The 20,986-nt window shown below is 31.3% G+C and overlaps 2 protein-coding genes across 2 annotated transcripts; both read right to left on the minus strand.

Moving 5' to 3' along the window:
• Positions 1-10,517: 10,517 nt before the first annotated feature.
• LOC134242038 (neuropeptide-like protein 31) lies at positions 10,518-11,106 on the minus strand. The gene is made up of 2 exons (XM_062724044.1): positions 10,794-11,106; positions 10,518-10,599 (listed from the first exon to the last, which is right to left on the minus strand). Exons 1-2 carry the CDS (start codon positions 11,103-11,105, stop codon positions 10,588-10,590), a joined length of 324 nt encoding a protein of 107 aa, XP_062580028.1. The 5' UTR covers position 11,106; the 3' UTR covers positions 10,518-10,587.
• Positions 11,107-17,448: 6,342 nt separating this feature from the next.
• On the minus strand, positions 17,449-19,753 carry LOC134242039 (uncharacterized). The gene is made up of 3 exons (XM_062724046.1): positions 19,681-19,753; positions 17,756-18,080; positions 17,449-17,575 (listed from the first exon to the last, which is right to left on the minus strand). Exons 2-3 carry the CDS (start codon positions 18,077-18,079, stop codon positions 17,564-17,566), a joined length of 336 nt encoding a protein of 111 aa, XP_062580030.1. The 5' UTR covers position 18,080; positions 19,681-19,753; the 3' UTR covers positions 17,449-17,563.
• Between the last annotated feature and the right edge of the window lie 1,233 nt (positions 19,754-20,986).

Consider the following 20,986-nt stretch of genomic DNA (forward strand, 5'->3'; position numbering starts at 1 on the left):
TCCACCTTTTCATTTTCAAATTTTGACCACAACAAGGTACCAACGGCTGGTCTAAAGCACTTCATCGGAAAAAAATAATTTATGCGACAAATCAAAATAGTATTTTTCAAATTAGACAACTCCTTGAAAGAATTTTTCTTGAAAAAAAAGTATGTTGTTCTAAGAGCAATATTTTTTATACCCCCTTGATATGTGGGAAGGTATATAGAAATCAATATGTCCGCCCGTCTGTCTGTACGTCCGTCCGTCTGTTATGTTTAGGGGTACCCATCTCTTATCCGCAACACCTCTTATACTACTGAATGAAATTCAAGGAGATTTTCACAGATTTTTTCGTACATACTGCCATTGTGTACCTCCTATTTACATTTTTATCGGAAACATAATTCGGGTTTTCCGAAGAAAAAGTGGACACTACCACTTTTTCTGTAACATTGAAGGGTAGCCCCTTCTTCTCCGCAAAATCTCCTATAATACTGAATAAAATTTAATAATACTTTCAAAGATCTATATTACATAATGCCATTGTGACCTCCTATTTTACTTTTAGATTTGACACTTAATTCTGGTCTCTCAAAGCAAAACATAGAGTTTGCCTTTATTATCATATGTGAGGCTGGGATATCATTTAATGCTCACAGTACCTTGTTATTTTTTAATGTTTACCTTTCTTACAACTATATAAGTAGAAACTTTATCTGTAACTCCTTTCGTTATGACTTTGAAAGACAAGGACAAATTCCAATAAAATTATCTTAAAAATTAAATTTCGAGTTATCCTCGACTCGTTATCAACGCAGGCGAACTTGTAATATTATTTGATAAATAAGTCAAGTATAATACGATGAAAACACTGAAGGCATCTCTTTTGTTATACTGTTAACTCATTAACTTGTCACTATCGTCTTTAATGAGTAAAATATTCAATGAATGGAAACTCCATTTTGTTTTTATTTTCGAGTTTAATCGGTTATATCGAGTCAGTATGTGAACGATGTAACAAGTGTTTATAAAGAAGAAATCGTCTTGTTGAACAATATTCCTGAAGTATCCCCTTCACTTCTATTAATATATTAGTGAGAAGTAAGGAAAGAGGCTTGGTAAAGCTTTTACTGGAACCTGCTATCTTTGTAAGGGTTTTTCTGATGTTTCAGAACCCAATATTGATATGGTTATTTAAAATCATTTTGGTTGTTAGGAATATTAAAAATAATCAAATTTGAAATATGATTTCGAAGAATTTCCTCTTTAAAAATGGGGCTATAGGTGTAAATTGAATTACTACTAGAAGAACAAAATCCAAGTTCCTCTGAAATACAATTTAAATAAAACAATAACACTGTTTTGAAAAACAATCAATTCACATTTCTTTTTTAAGATTTGACATTTAATAACACAACCAAGAAATAGATGTACAAACAATAATTTTTAGTTATATAACTTGTAAATTATGACATTGTCGGCGAGCAATAGGAGTTTAGATTAGGTGCTGGAGACACAGATCTTCATACGTTGTGTATCATGTACTGCACACGTCCTCAAACATCCAGAGAGCAGCATTTGGTTGACAGAGATACATCCCAATTTGCAGTCCTCAAACATTTTCCTTGATTCTGCTTGGCACTCTGTCACGGGGTCACCAATACTTATTTTGATGAGAATAAATAAAGTACACCACATCGTCAATGATACCATGTACGAAACCATTCTGCAACCAAAAATTTTTTTTTTCTCTTATCAACCACAAAACAAAAAATTTCCATATAGCATGTTGCTTACTGTGGGCTTCGAGAATTTTAATTTATTTGAGGCATCAAACAAATTTAATTATTCGTGTGCACAATACGCGACGGACAACCGGATCTTTGTTATAACCCCCTCCCCGCTTGGAAAGTGGGAGGGTATGTAAAGATCGGGATGTCCGTCCGTCTGTCGATCTGTCCGTCTTTAGGTCCGTCTGTTACGCTTTGGGGTACCCGTCTATTATCCGTCGCTCCTCTTATACCACTGAATGAAATTTAGAGACTTTCACAGATTCTTTGTTACATAGTGCCATTGTGCACCTCCTATTTTACTTTTTTATCTGACACTTACTTCGGGTTTTCTCGTGGCAATACATGGACACTGCTATTCTTTCTATGAGATTGAAGGGTACCAATCTCTTATCCGCAACTCCTCCTTTACCATTGAATAAAATTTAATGACACTTTCACAGATTCTTTAGTACATAATGCCAATGTGCACCTTTTGTTTTACTTTTTGATCTGACACTTATTTCGGGTCTCCCAGAGCAAAACATGAACTTTGCCATTATAATGATGTGGGAGGAGGTGAGCTCATTGCTCACAGTACCTCTAGTTTTGTATATACATGTTTACATGAGATCTGTTAACTTTTTTAACATTAGTTGTATTGTTTAAATCACCTAATAGATTTTTTTGTCAAAATCTTTTTTATGGTATTTCATTTTTATGCTGTAAAATAAGTTTTCCCAATTATATTATGTGAATTTTAACGACTTTCGTATAAATATTAAGAATAATCTTTTAATACACGTGAATGTATTTTTTTTTTGGCCAAATAAAAATGGACATTTTTCTTTCGTTATCAACATGTATCAGTAATTCACCCTTAAAATTACGTTTTCATCTCTGGAAACTAATTGTAAACTTCACACATAGTTCCGAGGGCCTAATTGCCTTCCATTTTCCAAAAAGGTAATGACAAGGCTATGTGACAGTCATTACAAAATCACTTGTCATTTACACAGATCACGAGACATTTTGTTATTATGAACAAAAGTCCATTTAATAGGTAATTAAAAATATTTTTTTTGATTTGTTGTCAATTAAAAAACTTTTTTCTTGAGCATAGTTTTTTGTGTATTTTTTTTTCGAGACAGCCCAATATTTACACGAAAGAAGATGGAAGAAATCCATACGGACAATCCTTACCGATATTTCCATGAGGCTTTCTTATTATTATTATCATTTTTTTGAAACTGTAAAATAATAAATTTATCATGAACTTACTTCATAATGTCAGTAGTTTTCCAGAATCGTCTGACCAAATCTAAAGGCTGAAATAAAATTCATGAACGTAAATATGTCATTGATAGATGAATCTTCGTTATAACAATCAGCCCACATACACAAAATGACCAATTACTAGAGATTAACTTGCTCTTAATGTTTATATCGTGTATTTAATATTTCTAGCGATAGATGAAGAGACAGCTGTTTTGTCAACATCAATATAAATACACTGAAATCCTAGATATTCATATTTTAATAACCTTGTTGATCATATAAGCAAAAACAAATATCAAATGCTAACCGTTGTTTCATCTAAAAACGGTTATTATAGATGCTTTATACATTGTACATTTCAGAAATACTTCGTTAGCATATCTTCATGAAATCCTTAATTCGAATGAAATAAGAGGTAAGACATATTCTGATCAGAATAAATTTTAAAAGTTTTTATAGGTAATATTTATTGAATTGTTTTCGTCATATTCTTTTCCATCAGACGCTTTTGTCTTTATCATGCAGTTTTTAAAACTTACTGAGACTAAATTAAACGTAAGCAAAAAATGACGTGGATACAGGAAAACAGAATAAACTATTAGATTTTTAAAAAGAACAAGTTGTTCACGAATACTTTGAAACGCATTGTTGTCTGGATCGCTTGTCATCAACTCGGATATCAAAATCAAAATTTAATTTATGAAGGTAAATAATGGATCGAGCTTTTTAAGAGCCCTCAGGAAATTTTCTTCATTGTAAGTCTTACTTCTTATACTTTTTAAAGACATATAAAATACTATATACGAGGGTTGTCCGTAAAGTTCGTGGACAAGCTAAGAATTAAATAAAAGTTGCGTCATTGATATTTATTATTAGCATATTTCTAATCCTTTACTAAATGTGAATTGAAAAATGTAAAATCTTATTCAATTTCAAATATTTATTTTGAATTATGGCTTCATAATTAGACTTGGAATGGAGACCCGGAGCACCGCAAAATTTTAATTAAAAAATTATGTATCACTTTATAAATTTCATTTGTATTTATAAAATTCTGCGAAATTCTGGATGACTTTTACATTATGAGGTTGACAGAAGCTATCATGCAAAATATGCAAAATTTGAACGTTTAAAGTTGTAAAATGGCTGAGCAATCAAAGTAAGAACTTATTAAGACGGATCGGAATTGTTCCAAAATGGGACGTTTTCGGAATAGGTGGAGCAGTATGTAGTGATAAAATTCTGCGTAGACATCGGATAAACACCTACAGAGACCAGTGCATTTTGTAAACAATCGGGAAAACATAGTAAAAGAAGCCGTACATTAGTATTTAAGTGGCATATAATATTTTCGGACGGAAGGAACAGTTTATAGGATTACATGCGTGAAGGAAAACCATCATTCCGAGATTGCAGTGCTGTAAAAATGACTTTCATAACGTGACTTTACCGTATTTCCGCAAATAAAATTGTTTTACGTGGACAGAGGTTAGATGATTACAGGCTATGAGACAGGCATTGTTAAATATTATTTTACGTGTGAAACCTGAACATTTTGTGCACATATTTATGAGTGGTTAAAGCGACATAAGAAATGTATTGAGTTAAACGGTGACTATGTTGAGAAAAGTTACATGTACTCGTTATGCTTTTGACGTCGGGTAACGTCAAGATTTTTCATTTTAATGCTCCGGGTATGAGTGCGTGTCTTTTTTAATCTAATAAAAATATAACTATTTGTGCTTTGTTTTTGTTGAAAACTTGCATGTTAATAAAATGAAACAAGAAGTTAATGAAAATAATAGTTTCATATATTTTATCAATGTTTGTCAGTAATTATCAATGTTGTCCACGAACTTTACGGACAACCCTTGTATATATAATACATTATATTTAATGAATTTTAGACATATTAAATATATTTTTCATTCAGATGATTCTTGTGATTTTGTTTTGGAAAATAGTGGCCAAATCTTTACTTAACACATTTTTAAAATTAATTTTAAAAAAGACTGTTATACATAACATATATATGTACACTATATCTTATTGGTATAAAAAATATTAGCTTTTGTTCTATAAACATAAAAAACACATTAAAAAATCGGAATATATTAAAAAAAACCGCAAAATCTGCATGCTCATGATAGGATGAATTTGATTTTAAAACAACTTGATTCCTTTCAATCATATGAATGTCGTTGATATCGACATAAAGCAATAATCTTTAATATCAGCTGACCATCGTGAAATGATGAATTTTAAATATAATTCATTATATGTCCCTGTGAGCTTTAGATAAAAGATACTACAGAGTTTGACACATCTGTTTCATAGTTGGACGGTCCGTGATAAACGTGATGACTTGAATTTTTCAATCGTCAATTTCCTTTACATGTATTTACGCAGCAATATACCTTCATCACCTGCATACGAGTTTATATCTCTCATTTGATTCGATACGCAAGAGCATGCTCTACGTATGTACAATTTCTAAAACGAGGTAAATTACGGACAGACAAGTTGATGAAACAAGAATATCAGCAATCTCGTTTAAACTTATCATTTCGTAAGTTCTATGGTCGATGCAATGACTTTGTTGGCAAATACATTCTATCAATGAATCAAATGCTGACTGCCGATTTCCATAGTAATTGTTAGACAATTATTTACACAGTAAATTGACGACGGAATTTTTCGTTACCGGTCGGCAGGGATGACCGGTACCCCATGGCACCTGATCCCATCTCTGATGCTTTGGAGGTCCTTGTTTGATTTGCTCCCGTTTTGTATTGTTTTATGGACTTTTGAGCTTGAATATTGTTATCTCCATATATTTTTCTTTCAAACAATCTTCAATTGTACGTTAAAACAATTCATTAGGAACGTTTCTTATAAATTATTTTGCAAATTCATATTTTCATACCTTTTCCCTAACTATGATTCAAGAGTCAACTACTTAAATCAGTAAAGTACATGATGTAACTATTCTAAGGTCAACTTTTGTTACATGTCATCGGTGCACTGTTTCTCGAGACCTGTTCCATTTTCTCCGGTGTAATATATCAAACTTTAATACGTTAACATCCATTTATATTCAAATAGTAGTACATCAGGATGGATGTTTTCTTTTTTTAGAATATTCATGAACATCTAAACTTCCTGAAAAAGCAATGATATAGAGAGTTTTAATTTATACGCACAAATCTTATTTTGCTTATGTATATTTTTCTCTTTTAGGTTATGAAATATGGACACAACAAATAGTATTCAAGTCCAAGTCCATGAAATAAAATGTACAAATCGGGAAAAGAGAAACATTCCAAAGGCTGGAGAAGTAAGTATCTCCTCCTGTCGTCCGCCATGACCGGGTTATCCCTTTCTTTGCTTATATAAATTTTCTCTTTAGATCATGAAATATGGACACAAAGAATAGTATTCAAATATTATAGTCCATTTAAACTGTACAACTCGGGAGTATAGAAACATCATCAGAGGCTGGAGAAGTTAGCATCTCCTGTCGACCGCTTACACCTGCCGTCTGCTCTTTGCCATGACCGGGTTGTCAGAATAATCCATAAAAATTTCAGTCTGTAATTAATGGCCTTATGTCATTGAGATGGAAGGGGATATTTTTCATTTATTAAACATTAATGCAATGAAATGTAAATGATAAATAATTGTAAATTGAAAACTTTTTTTTCTTGAAAGTAAGGAATTATATTGCATGTACACTGTAATTAAAAATCTTACCAAGTAAACAGTCATTAATTTCAATTACATTGAGATTTCTTATAAATTAGAGTCAATTACCATTACACAATCTCCATTTAACGTGGCTGAATAAAAACCCATAATTTATGATTATATAATCAACACAGGGGTTTAAGAAACCAGGGGCGTAGCCAGGGTACTTTTGATGTGGACGCCTGAATAGGTGGGGGTTTGGGGCCGCCTTAAGGTGGTGAATTTTCGACGATTTCGATGTGCATATTTTACCTAATGATGGCATTTTTCTCAATCTGACACTTTTTTAGTTTGTTATGCAGCCACATTTGAGGTCTGTTCTTTCCTTGTACAAAATGCGGACAAGCACTAAAAAAATGAGAAAAAATATGTCCAATAGCGTTGTTTGACGAACCCACTAAAACAATTTTAGACTTTTGAAGCTCGACAAAATACGTATGGTAACATATGGTAGTTGGTTAGAGTGGTTGACTGGTTTAGACAGACCTATGTACATTGTATACATTTTAAAATGAATGGTCTTAAATATTCACATATCTGGTATCTTTAATTTTTTGCAACAATTATGAAAACATGCAAAATATACTATTGGTTCTAAGGTTGTGTTACGGAGGTCAATACTTGAACAGGCCTTACTATTATTATTTCAAAGGTTAAACTGAATTTTTCCAATGTCTTGATTATTTATGTTCATAAATGAAGCTAATTAATGAATTTAATTTGAAGTCTCGCCGGTTAAAATTTGGAGGGGGAGGGTATTACAGAAATTAAGCATTACAGTTGGAAGTTAATTTCCAATAATAGACATTGAAATTTTTGGCATTAAATAAAATTATCGTTTGCTTTGATGGAGCCGACTGGGGTTTTATTGTGTGAAATCTACAACAGAGTTTTAAGAATGTGATTACACTTGGGAAAAAAAACTCAGCAATATTCGAAAGTAAACCAAAATCTGGGAAAATCTTTTGATTTTAGTGATGTGTACTATCGTATTTTCCCCTTAAACTAATTCTGTAAATTGATTTTCATTTCTTTTTTATCGTTAATTCTAAATTTTCTAAGAATTTTTTTTATTTTTAAAATTATTTACTAATATTTTTTTTGCAAAACTGATGAGTATGCTGCACAGTATTACGCCTGTCTCGCTCTCCTCTCTCTCTCTCTCTCTCTCTTTGTTTCTTTTCTGTTTTTTCTTCTTTTTCGGAAAATGATGTGGACGTTTGTGCGTACAAACGTACGCCTGGCTACGCGCCTGGAAACCTACATTGATTATATGGGTATTTTTTTTCAAATTGAGGGAAATTTTAAATCCCATTGCGTTTCTGTGGGGTTTTTTCATAGGGTAATATAAAGTAAATGTTACTCCATGGGAATTTTGATTTTATCATTTAATATTTCAATAACTAACATATAATGTTGTATTTTTTATTTCAAAAATAAATTTCAGAGGAAAATACCACCATAAAAATCCGAAGAAGATAGTTTTAATTAAGCTTTCATTTAAAAGTTACGCAAGTTCGGAAAAATGTCCATTCCGCAGTTGTCCGTTCTTTTGTTATTATTATTACCCTTCTCTGAAAAATTCAGAAAAGATATTTCGATTCTTTTGTCGACTCGATATATATAATCCCACCTCCGATGTTTTGGAGGTCCGTGTTTGCTCTGCTCCTATTTTGTATTGTTTTATGGACTTTTGATCTGGAATACTGTTCGTTATTTCCATATGTTTCATACAAGTGAGCTTGAATTAACAGAAACCTCAGAGTCTATGACATCTGATTCTTGTTTGGATGTTTAACAGACTATGAACGATTTGGGTCAACTATACGTTACAACTAGATTATATGACAAACGAGACGATTCCAGCTTTTCCATAGTCAACTTTCCTGACTTACGTATTATGCTCTTGCCTGTATATAGTGTAGATGTCTCCCAACTTATTCTGTACCCGGGAGATTGCTCTGAGAACAATTAATTTTTATACCGAAGCAGGCTTATCACACAGAAGCTGATTTCAATGACCTCGTTAAAGTCAGCTTTTTCGTCACCTCTATGGTCGTTATAATGACCTTGTTGGCAACAACCTATCATTGTTCGTATTTTGGCTGATGTGTTGCATACCAATTGTTAGTCCTTTTAATCAATACTGAATTTCTACTACATTTTGTTCCATCCTAATGTTCAATATCCAGAAATCGGCGGGTGTGACCAGGGGATGCTAACTCCTACAGACACTTGATCTCAATATGTAAATTCCTGGGGTCCGTGTTTATGCTTATGTTTGTGGATTTGTATTCTTTGTATTTTTTTAGATAGATCACTTTCTTTATCTTCACTTTCGTCTTAGACTGGTTTTTCAGAAACAATGTCTCTGTCTGTCTTTGTCGGTAAGTATTAGAGATGTCGACGAATTTTCGATTGCTTGACTGTGGGTCGATTAAACTGACCTGACTATCGACTAACGTTTTGATTTAAAGCTCTCGGCCTTTCAAGCCTTCACTGTAGGAAAATGAGAGATCTTGTTTTCATGCCTGTCTTTATGCGCTCTCAATCAATACAATGACACTGCTGAATTTCCTTACGTTCGGTAAGTCTCACTGTACTGGTCAGTTTGTGGCGGACCCGAATTCACGACTAAAGACACGTTAAGTTCCAAGACAGTACACTTGTCAGAAACCTTTAAGGTTATAAGCACTGAAAATGGTTTGTTGTCATGAACATACATGTAAGGTTAGCGCTTAACTTTTAAGGTTTCTGACAGCGGTACTCTCTAGGAAGTTAACGTGTTCCTGGTCGTAGACTTAAAATAAATATTATTTTATTTGTTTCCAATAACATGTTTTCAAACTTGATATAAAATTACAGAAGGAAGCTACAGATCTGTACCAAAAACGAAGATAATTTTCTTTTTTCTCTGTATATTTAATTGAAAATCATACATAATTTAATAGCTGGCAAACGTTCAATTTTTGTCCAATTTTATTTATTTTTTTATTTCAGTACTTAAACCAAACAATGTTAAATTATCTTCTCCTAAATATCATAAACATATTTAGTTTTTAGAAAAAGATAGTTTATCATTCACATCAGATCTAAAATTCAAGATCAATGTTGACTAATTCATTGTGCGTGTTTGACTTAAATTTTCATGTTGCTCTTAAATTGCAATTTAAAAAAAAACCCGATGCTGATGAGATGTAAACTGTTATTTTATCAAACAAAAAAATTTCTTTGATTATCAAGAAATTTGTTGTAAAACCTGTCGAGAAATATCTTGCCAGTGATTTTACAGAATGTTGTTTTCAATAATATATATAGTGAGAAAAAATAATATTTTCACTTTTAGAACACATATGTATCTGTATATCTAGGGATCTTACCGCTTTGTGTTTTTGTCTGTATTCATATTATTGTTTATCTATCATAGCAGAATTACTCTCTGAAAAACGGTGAATATAACAAACCGTAATCAATTCTCAATCTTTTTTTTTTCAGAAGTAAAATAGAAATTTCAGATGTACGATCGGATGCTTAGGAGCTCGAGTAGTAAGCATCTTCTGTGAAACAGCCACTCCCGCCATGGGTCCTATGTATTGATTAGGTAGACAGAATTCTCTATAGTCATACTATTTAAAAATAATTGATAAAACACTGTATGTCAGTCAAAATATGACAAAATAATACCTTGTACCCCAGTCTCAGGAACATGTGCATTAGGTACATAAAATACAAAACAATTGCTATTTGATAACTCATTTATTTACAAAGAAGGCAGGGTTTAACAAAAATGGTACGAAATCCAGCAGGAAGCTTAATAGTAACTCTGGAAATAAAAAAAATCACTCATTTAAAGAAAAAAAATCAAATTAAGCGATAAGCTTAATATCTGTGTATTTTTTTTTTTAGTTTGAATGTGCAATTTACAATCGATATAATTCTTTATCTGTATTTATAAGTAAAAAAATTTCAAAGAAAGAAATAGAATTTCAAAAATAATTTTTAAAAAAAAAGGCTTACTTTTCCACCGTATCCGTAACCTCCACGTCTCCCGTATCCGTAACTTCCAAGTCCCCCATATCCGTAACCTCCACGTCCACCAAATCCACCGAATCCACCGAATCGGAATCCTCGTCCGCCAAAGAGGCCACGTCCGCCAAAGCCGCCAAATCCGCGTCCGTAACCTCCGTAGCCGTAACCTCCGAAATCCCTGTAACCTCCGTAATGGGAGAGACCACCTCTGTAGTATCCACCGCGCCTGCCATATCTACCGTAACCATAGTCAGCAACTGCTAGGGCCAGGACGGCAAACAGACAGAGGAGCTTGTACATTCTAAAAGTTAATATTGAGGTTATAATCCCTTTTGATAACAAACATTTTACTTGGAAATTGAATGAATCATTTTAGATTTGAATTTTTTTAATATATATACTTGTACGTATCGGTTATTTTCTTTTAATTGTTTAATATATACCCGAGTCGCAATTGATAAACAGATAGATATATTAAAGCAACATGAGCTTCAACTTTGATGTCGAAATTATCTGTTTGCAAAATTGTAATTTACTATTTCAAGGACATAGAAAAAGAACATTTATAAATTTGTGTTTCTCATACTAGTATTTATAATAGAAGAACTATTTACAAGCTCTTAATGATGCAAAATTACATTATTGTCATCATGTACAATATTGCTTTCATTAATAATAATAAATATTTGATTGCGCAGAGGTCTCTCTTTCAAAACAATTCATTACTTTATTTTAGTCTAATTGATCACTAAGGTTTAGATAACTTAGAAATTTAGCATAATCATTATGATACATTTTAATCGCAAATAAATTCTCAAAACTCATATTTCTTTAAAAGAAAAACATGTTGAATCTTATAGAGTCTGAAATAATTAATTTTTTCAGCCTTAATTGATCACTAAGGTTTAAATTACTTACAAATTTATCATAATGATACATTTTAATCGCAAATAAAGTTCTCAAAAAACTCATATTTCTTTAAAAGAAAAACATGTTGAATCTTATAGAGTCTGAAATACTTAATTTTTTCAGCCTTAAAAATATTCGTGGAGCCATTTTTTAAACGTTTCTTAAAAAGTTAATTTACTTACTTGGAAGGTGGTTTTGAATTCTGGTAGGAATGTGTTGAGATCTACAAGTAACCCTCTATTTATACCCATCCCCATTTCTATAAACTACTCTGAATATGAATAGCACTCAATCATTTAATGACATCATTGCCGAATCATGGTTCCTTCTGTTCATAAATTTATTCAAGAAAAAGCGATCAATTGGACAAATGGGATGGAAAGGGGACATTTATCTTGAAAAGCAAAACTTTCTGGTTAATTATTGATTGACAGATCATAACCGACTACATGTATCATCATAATCAACACTGTATCTTTAGGATGAACTTTGCATTTCCTGATAAAGTTGTGGTTAGCTGAAAAGAATATATTTAATTATTTTTATTCATTAATATGATAATCTGAAATAAATGCCTAAACTCTCTCTCTCTCTCTCTCTCTCTCTCTCTCTCTCTCTCTCTCTCTCTCTCTCTCTCTCTCTCTCTCTCTCTCTCTCAGTACGCATTCTACATGTGTATATAGTTCTTTTCAAGTAATTAGATGTGGTTTTAAACAGTTACTGTAGTATATCCTGAAAATGGCATTTTCTTTCATAAAAGTGTCCTTTGACAAATTTTTTTTTTCACAGTGAAAATAAATCTCTTTCTTTTGACGAAAATATAACGTAATAAATGAGAGTGAAGAAAAACACTGTAAATTTGTAATCTCTTTAGTATGATGGTCTACAATGGCTCAGTTGAATAGCTACAGCGTAAGCCCCTAATTCACGAGAAGCCAACTGCTAGTACTAGGTAAAAGGGGAAAAACTAGAGAAAACATAAAACCAGAAAATTTAATGTTTTATAATTGGGTGTAGAATTGAGACATGATGGCAGAAAGATGAAGAAAAGAACTTTATGAAGATCAAATATATATCGTTTTATATCGTTTTAGCGTTTACATGACTCATACCAATTTTAAACCCATTCTAACAGCCGATTTGTCTAATAGTTTATAACAAATCATTACAGTGGACACACTCAAACGCTCACAATTTTATTTTTAATTCGAAATCTGTGAGCTGACAATCTGTAACGTTGAAGAGCCGGAACCCGGGATATTTACAAGAACGTGTAGGTGCTGACCTGTTGGAATATTCCACTCTGTAATTAAGAAATAACAAACATTTTATTGATGTCGGCAATGACTTTCCCGGACCTTGGTGTAAGCTTGCATTCTGATGACAACTCATCAGGAAATAAATAAAAAATGAATTATATTATAAATCCGAGATTTGAATACAAATTAAAACTTAAATTTTTAAGAAATTATTCATTGATTTTCCAAACCACTCATTGCTTTAATTTTTTTTAGGTGTATAGATTTTAGTCATCAAAATTACAAATTCGATTTTTAATTGGAAATTCGCGAATCCGGCATTACTCAAAAAGAAACGCAGTAAGATTTAATACATGAAAATAAATCTATGGTGCGTAAATCAATGATTATGTATTAAAATGAGGATACCAGCTTTGAAAATTGTAATTTATGATATCATGCCTATCAGTTAATCTTTGTTGAAATAATTTAAAAATAAAAGCTAATAGAAATCTGAAGCAACATTAGAAATAGTCTAAAATGATTTAAAATCTCGTAAAATTGGTGTTTTTCGGAGATTTTAATAAATTATATTTCCAGTGATTAATTTTTTCCATTAATTTTATCTTCTTATTAAATATTTATCAAACTGAGAATATATCGTTAGGTCAAGTGTTGACTGAATTTTTTCATATAGGATTAAACGTTCTTTTTTCAGAATTTATCGATGTGTAAACTCTGCCTTTTTGCTCACAAACTGAATAAAAGTGCGAAGCACTTTTATGTAAAGTTTGTGAGTAAAAAGGCAGAGTTTACACATCGATAAATTCTTCAAGCGGAGGATATAAAAAAGAACGATTTTTAATTCTTATAATTCCAATTACGAAGTTTTTAAATTATTAAAATTATTTCCCTTTGAGGCCGCCATACAATCCGTTATTTTGTACGGCGTAGGAATACTTTAATGCCACCGATGCCACAAAGAAACGTGTACAAGATGAATATCGATAAAATCCAACTTAAATTGTCAAAACAATCAATAAATAAACTTATAAAAATTCATTGAATGTTGTTTAAGTCAACAAATATCGTAAATACGCGTATTCTCCAGAATAATTCGTCCTTGACCATGGCCATGTTGACGTCATGACGAAAGTTGAAGACCGACGACGTCCTCGATTTGCTCTGGTTCGTTCAAAGATTTAGGGAGAATATGGGATGTGTAGGATGTAAACATATGAATTTGATGCCAGAAAGGCAAGAGTCTGAGGTACGTTTCTTTTCCCTATCACAACGATACCAACTGAGCTGATATGGAACGTCGAGAAAATGACAGCATGATCAGCGAGTTTTTAAAATTCACACTCGTGATGCGACAGTGACATAAACATAATATTCCCGTCTGTCAGTCCTTTTTTATTCATTCGATCATTCATTTATTTTTTATTTCAAGTTTCTTATAGCTAAAACGGACTAGAAGTATCTGTTTTCATTGTTTTTACAACAGTCAAGAAAGTAGTTCTGATTGAAGAATTCATCGATGTGTAAACTTTTTCTTGAATTTGTTTTCGTCCAATCAGAACACAGGGAATCGATAAATAAAATTAAGATTGGAATTATTCCAAAGTATCCTTTGTTTTCAAACTGATTTTTTATTTTCGTTTTCCCGTTCCTGACATAGAGCACACGGCGAGTCTGGCCGGAGGATGCCTTTCCATGTCTATTTCGTCTTGTCTCCCGATCCCCTCACTGATGTTTTAGAGGTCCGTGATTGCTCTGCTCCCATTCTGCATTGTTTCAAGGGACTTTTGAATTTGATGACCGTCCGTTCGTTTTATCTTCCTATTTCATGTTTATTTCAGTTCTACCAATCAACAATACTGAGAATGCAGATGAAACGTGACGTAGATCATCACGTAATTAACGCTGGTGAGACTTTTTAATAATATTATTATTATTATTATTATAAAATTTGTATAGCGTTAAATATAATTAAAATTACTCTAAAGTGCTTAAACATTAAAAATAAAAATATACAATAATAATTGATAATATCTGCAAACTATCAGACTTGTACAATAACGTTATCTTTAACATAAAGCAGGTATCTGAAGTTTTCTGGTTTATAGAGAGGATTTCCCTTATATAGTGTTATATTCTTCAATGTAACATTTCACTGGGCAGAACTTTGTTTTAAAAGAAAAAAAAAGTTTTGTCCAGAATTGTATATTTGCGTCATTGTAAACACTGTAATTAAGATGAAGTGACAAAACCCTTGAATTTCTGTACTTTATTAAATGTGTGGTATGAACATTTTTTAGAATGTTGAATGGATAAATGCATCAGTCAAATAAACTTTTAAAGTTTAATATGTTTAAAAGTGTGTAAAAGTTGGTTTAACAATTAACTTAGTATTAAACCGCCAGTCAGCATTTGTGTTAATGATAGATTGAATGTGATTACAAAATCGTTGTGTCAAAAATGGAACTTAGAAAACGACGATTTTTAACGATTTTATTAATTTTCTTGTTCCATCAACTTGTTTTTCGGTAGCTTGTCTTGTTTGAAAATTATTCGTATGTAGAGCATATTTTTGCATTTCAAATCAACTGAGAGGCAATAAGTCTTTATGCATGTGAAAAAAGTATATTTCTACATAAGTAAGGAAAGTTGACGATTGAAAGTTACTATTGTGACTAAACTTTGGCGATATATCTATAAGTCGGAAGGCGACAGCAACTTTCTTTCTTCTCGTTTATAAAATTTTGAATATCAAGTTCTGTTTCGTTTGAATATAAAATTAGGTCTGCTTTTTACCGGTTGCATTTCGTACCCATGGAAATTCCGATAGATTTTAAGGAAACCTGGGACCCATTTTACAAAAAAAAAATATGACTAAGATTAAATGAAGGATACGGAGATAACGAACAGTATTCAATCTCAAAGTCCATAAAACAATACAAAATAAAAGCAGAGCAAACACGGACCCCGAAACATCAGAGGTGGGATCAGGTGCCAATATAAATCCTGCGTATAACTTTCTAATTTTCATTTAATTTGATGTGTTTTTTATCTTTTTAAAAGGAATGTAAAAAAGTAACAATAGAAATTTCAAACATTTATTCTGCAAAACTGTACAATCTACTTAAGCTTTTAATCTTAGTCGTAAGTTTTCTGTAAAACGTGCGCCTGGTTTAAAAACTACATAGATGTTGTAAAACAGAAACTCAAGAATTTTGTCTCATAAACATCAGGGTAAGTTGCATGTAAAATCGGTGTGTTTTTAAACAAAAAATTTTTGTAGATGATCAATGACAAGGTCAGGAAATTAATTAGTTCCATTTGTATTGCAACAACAGCTGTCAATGATGTAAAAAAAAACTTGATATTAATTTAAAGTGGGGATGCTTGTATAAATTGTTAAAAATATTTCTTGTAGAAAAAAATGCTTTCATTATTCGATCATTAAGTTTCAATAATGAATATTTTCAATGTAAAAATATCTGTCGAAAAAAATGTCATTTTATCTAAGGAAGACGTTAGAGTATTTCACTTTTTTAAAAAATCAAACTGTATTTTACTCCCTATATTATCAACAGTATACACGTCCTTTTTACTTGACATGGATTCTTGTTTGACAAACACCGAACACATCATTTGTTTATACTTGTCGACCTCTCAGTGGAATCTTTAGAGCATTAAGCATATCATTATCTTACAGGGATGACAAGTATACGTCTTTCTTAATCACATTTATATTTAGCTTTACTTAAACAATCCTTTTGTCAAATAATTTGTCATATCAATCTTCCCGAAAGCATTTACAGATCTAGAGTTTTTAGAAGACGTTCTAAAGCTATTAAAATAATGATAAAAAAGATTTTTTAAAAATGATTTAAGAATTTTATTTTGCATTCAAATTTTGACAAAGTCTGCCATTAACAACATTTTTTGCATTATGATTGAATGATTCCTAGACCTGTATGGTTGAGATCCGTTATTGAAGAAGAACAATCTATTAATTTTACCAGTACCTGCCCTTTTATTTCAACATATTTTTTCGTCATCGGACTTAGATATACTTCCATAAAAGCTTCCAAATTGATACAATTAATTAAAATTAATTATACCTGCACCCGACTTCCACTCAATTTAGCATGACAAAGGATGGGTTTTAATGGAGGGGGTAGTCCTACTTTTTTAACGTAAATTTTTATGGTTAATTTATTTTGAAAATATTGAATTAAACTCTTACCCCTCCAACGTTTTGATGCAATACAGAAAAAATCCTAATGAATCCCCCTTCAATATGTACGCCAAGTCTCTAATAAATCTTTCTACATCGTAGTCATATTGTGTACAATATACTAGTATATTCACATCGTCTTTCTTGCTTGGTGAACATTATACTCCGCAAGTGGCTAAATCGTCACATCATCATTAAATTATTTTATGTGTTTTTCTGTTCTTATAAAAACAAATTAACTATTTGCTACTTTCTATGAATACTTCAGAATTTACTGTAAATGTATACTCTTTGTACAAATGAAAACAACAAGCCAGCTTTTTTTTTTAACTTCTTTATATTTGAAGAAATTTTCTCCGACAACTTCAATAATAGCTCTGAAAGAAAAAATAGAAAATAGTACAATTTCCTGAAACTAATTAGCACTTCATCAGAAAAAAAATAGAATAAAAAATATCAGGCTTGCTCAAAACATGTTTTGTAAAATATACAGTGCAGTTCTGACCCGTTTGCCTTATAAACAAACTAATTAACCTTATCAATGATTTGATATTTACCCTGCCATATCCTTTATTGTAGTAGTTTCCATAGAGACCTCTTCCATATAATCTGTTTCCATAGAAACCTCTTCCGTAAAGGTTGTTTCCATAGAGACCCATTCCATAGAGGTTGTTTCCATAGAGACCCATTCCATAAAGGTTGTTTCCATAGAGACCGCTTCCATACAGGTTGTTTCCATAGAGACCGTTGCCATACAGGTTGTTCCCATAGAGACCATTTCCGTAGAAAGGGCTGCCTATGTAGCCACCATAACCGTAACCACCGTAGTTCAGGCCGAGGGCCAGGGATAAGATGGCTAGACAGCACAACAGACGGAACATGCTGTATTGGTGAAAAAAAAAGTAAGTGAACTTCTAAAAAAGGTTTCCATGCACATTTCATCTAGATTTAAAGAAATACTATTCATTTGTATATCATTACCTTAAAGAGAAATTGTTTTATAGGATAATTTTAAAATTTCAAAATAAGAAACCTAAGATAGAAATTTATTTTCTTTCAATTGTTGAAATTCATGTTTTTGATAAATTTTCTAATTCTAAAAATTTAAAAACTCATTTGTATTTTAAAATTACAGCTTTTAAGCATATCCTTTTATATAATCCTTTACATATCCTTAAAATATTAAAATAACAATTTAACGAAAATCAGAAATGTGATTTTTGATCACAAGTTGAAAGAGAATTCTGAATCCTGTAATATAAGTACATCTAACTTGACAGGAAGGAGCAATGGTATCTTCCAAAGCAATAACGTAATGATATTTTGGAGGTTTATCTTTTCTTACCTACTGTTTACAGTAATATTTTCTATGCATTTTCGCAAGAAGTAATTCCTTTTCGTATTTAGATTTTTTTATTAATTTGTAGAAACTAGTTAAATTCAAAAAGTTTACCAGGCAAAATGACATTGTTGATGTGTTATATATCTTTTTCTAAACTTAAAGTACTTCTATAGATGTAAGGAACATTCTTCATCGTAAAGGACAGTGATAAGATAGTTATCGCCTTTAGAGCTCTTTATTTCCAAAGTTTTATTTCCAAATGGTATTTAATATTTTTGCTTTACTTTTCATTATAATGGTAGTATCTACTCTGATTTCCTTATTTTATAGATATGCTTTTATCCCACATTTCCTTGAAGGTGATTTTAAAAAAAATCCCATCGATGTGCATGTAAGATAAACTAATTATGTATCCAAGGGATAGCAATGATATACAGCCCTACAATCTTTAATTCTGAACACAATTTAGACCTTTTACCCGTTATGATATACATAATATGGGTGTATAAAGTATTTTATAAAAATCCTAAAATATGAAAAACGCCGATCTAACCCTTTTCTCCCTACCACTAACAAAAAGTCTGTATAAATAAAATATGCTCCAGAATGTCAGACACATGTTTTCTTTTTCTTTTTATCATTTTTCAAAGTTTTTTGTATGTGATTTTCTTTCCCGGGGAAGAGTGCCTTGAGAAACTTAAAACATCATGCTTACATCACAACATTTCAAATACATTAAATTTAGGTATGGACAAACCTTCCCTGAAGAACTTCTCAAAACCAGTGCTAAACGGGTAAAATACTGTTTATTTTTTTACGTCGAGTCAGCAATATTTCAGCCATATTTCGACTGGCATTCAAATTTGAGAAATTTTGGCAAGTTTCAAAACATTGAAAAAAAAAATGTTTTTCCTTGAAATTGTTTTCTTTTATATGTGGGTTTTTTAGTGATGCTTTTCTTCTTTGAAATAGTCTTTATATGACAGTTAAATGCAGGAAAGTTAACAATGTGAAAAAAAAACTTTGCTGAAATGTGTTTAATGTTATTTTCCTTCATCTCTTCAATAAATTCAAGTGTAAAAAGACACAAACTTACCATGAGCGAAAACGGTTTTTTTAAAGAAAGAAAAAAATTCTTACCTTGGTTGATTTGGTTGTCGTAGAGAAATCGCTTAATAGGAATGGTTTGGTACTCTTCTATTTATACTGTTTTTTAACATCAAATTTAAGTTTTCATCAATCAAATTAAAAAATAACGTCATTTCTACGTTAGAAAAATTTAATCAAGATTGACCAATATCTCAACTGTATGACAAAGAAACAGAGTAAACAAGAAAACATTTATTGCTTTTTGAGGTCAAGAATTAGTAGTAAGGAGTACATCATTACGACTTAGATTAGTTAGAGACCTTAATCAGGGTGATAAACGCTTTGTGGTCAGGGTTCTTTGTCATTTTTTCCACAGTACAAGGGTTAAGTTATATATATGTCTTACAAAGATTAATGAAATGGTTTTGTTAATTTCGGGAAATAAATTCTTGCTTTTATTAATAACCCTTTAAGGGTTCACAGAGTTGATAAAGAAAATATCTATTGAACGAGTACAGCTTGGCAATGATTTAATTATACAAATTTTCTTTTAATCTCTAGAACTGATAGAAGCATGCAAAAACTTATTTTATCCAAAAAAAAAATTAATGCACGAAAAAGGGACCACTTTTTTATTTCACCATATTTCAAGTTAAAGACTGCATCTTATATTTCCTACAAATATATATCGACTCTTGCTTTCAAACTTTTTAATTACAAGAAAACTTTACAGGGCCTTGATATCGAGTACCTGAAACATAATCCTTCATCGTGGTTACGTTCTTCTTCACCCTATAACTATCGTTATTACAGGTGACAAAAAATATAGTTAATAATGCGGACCTTAGATCACTTATTTTAAAAGGTCTTAAATATAGGAGACCCCGATCCTTCATCTGGCGTCGGAATTTCATATATATTATAATAGTGATAATCCAACTCGAAGTTCCTTTTCTAAGGAAGAAATTATTCAAAATCTTATGTCAGTTTAGAATATTTTTAGTACCCAAAACAATCAAAATGAATTTGAATCACAATATCTATGCTGAATACCGAAACTTCATAAAAATCATACAAAGATACATAGCGGGTTTCATTTAATGTTCAACCAAGCCTCTGTCTTTACTCCTAACTAAGATATAAACAGTAGTGATGGAGAAATTTCAAGAGTTCTGTACAACGATATATTCGAGAAGATGTGTAAATCAAATGAGTATACTTAAAAATTCCAAGATTCTTTTAGAAATTTTGAAATCACAAGATTTTACCAAAATCAACAGTTTAAAAAAATACGACTTTTCAACTTAATACACAACAATTCCCACAATAAATTAAAGTCCAAGCTTTTTGATATTAA

Source organism: Saccostrea cucullata, unplaced genomic scaffold, assembly GCF_032062105.1.
Source record: "Saccostrea cucullata isolate Sc308-1 unplaced genomic scaffold, CSIRO_AGI_Scuc_v1 ctg2749, whole genome shotgun sequence".
NCBI classification, from domain to species: domain Eukaryota; kingdom Metazoa; phylum Mollusca; class Bivalvia; order Ostreida; family Ostreidae; genus Saccostrea; species Saccostrea cuccullata.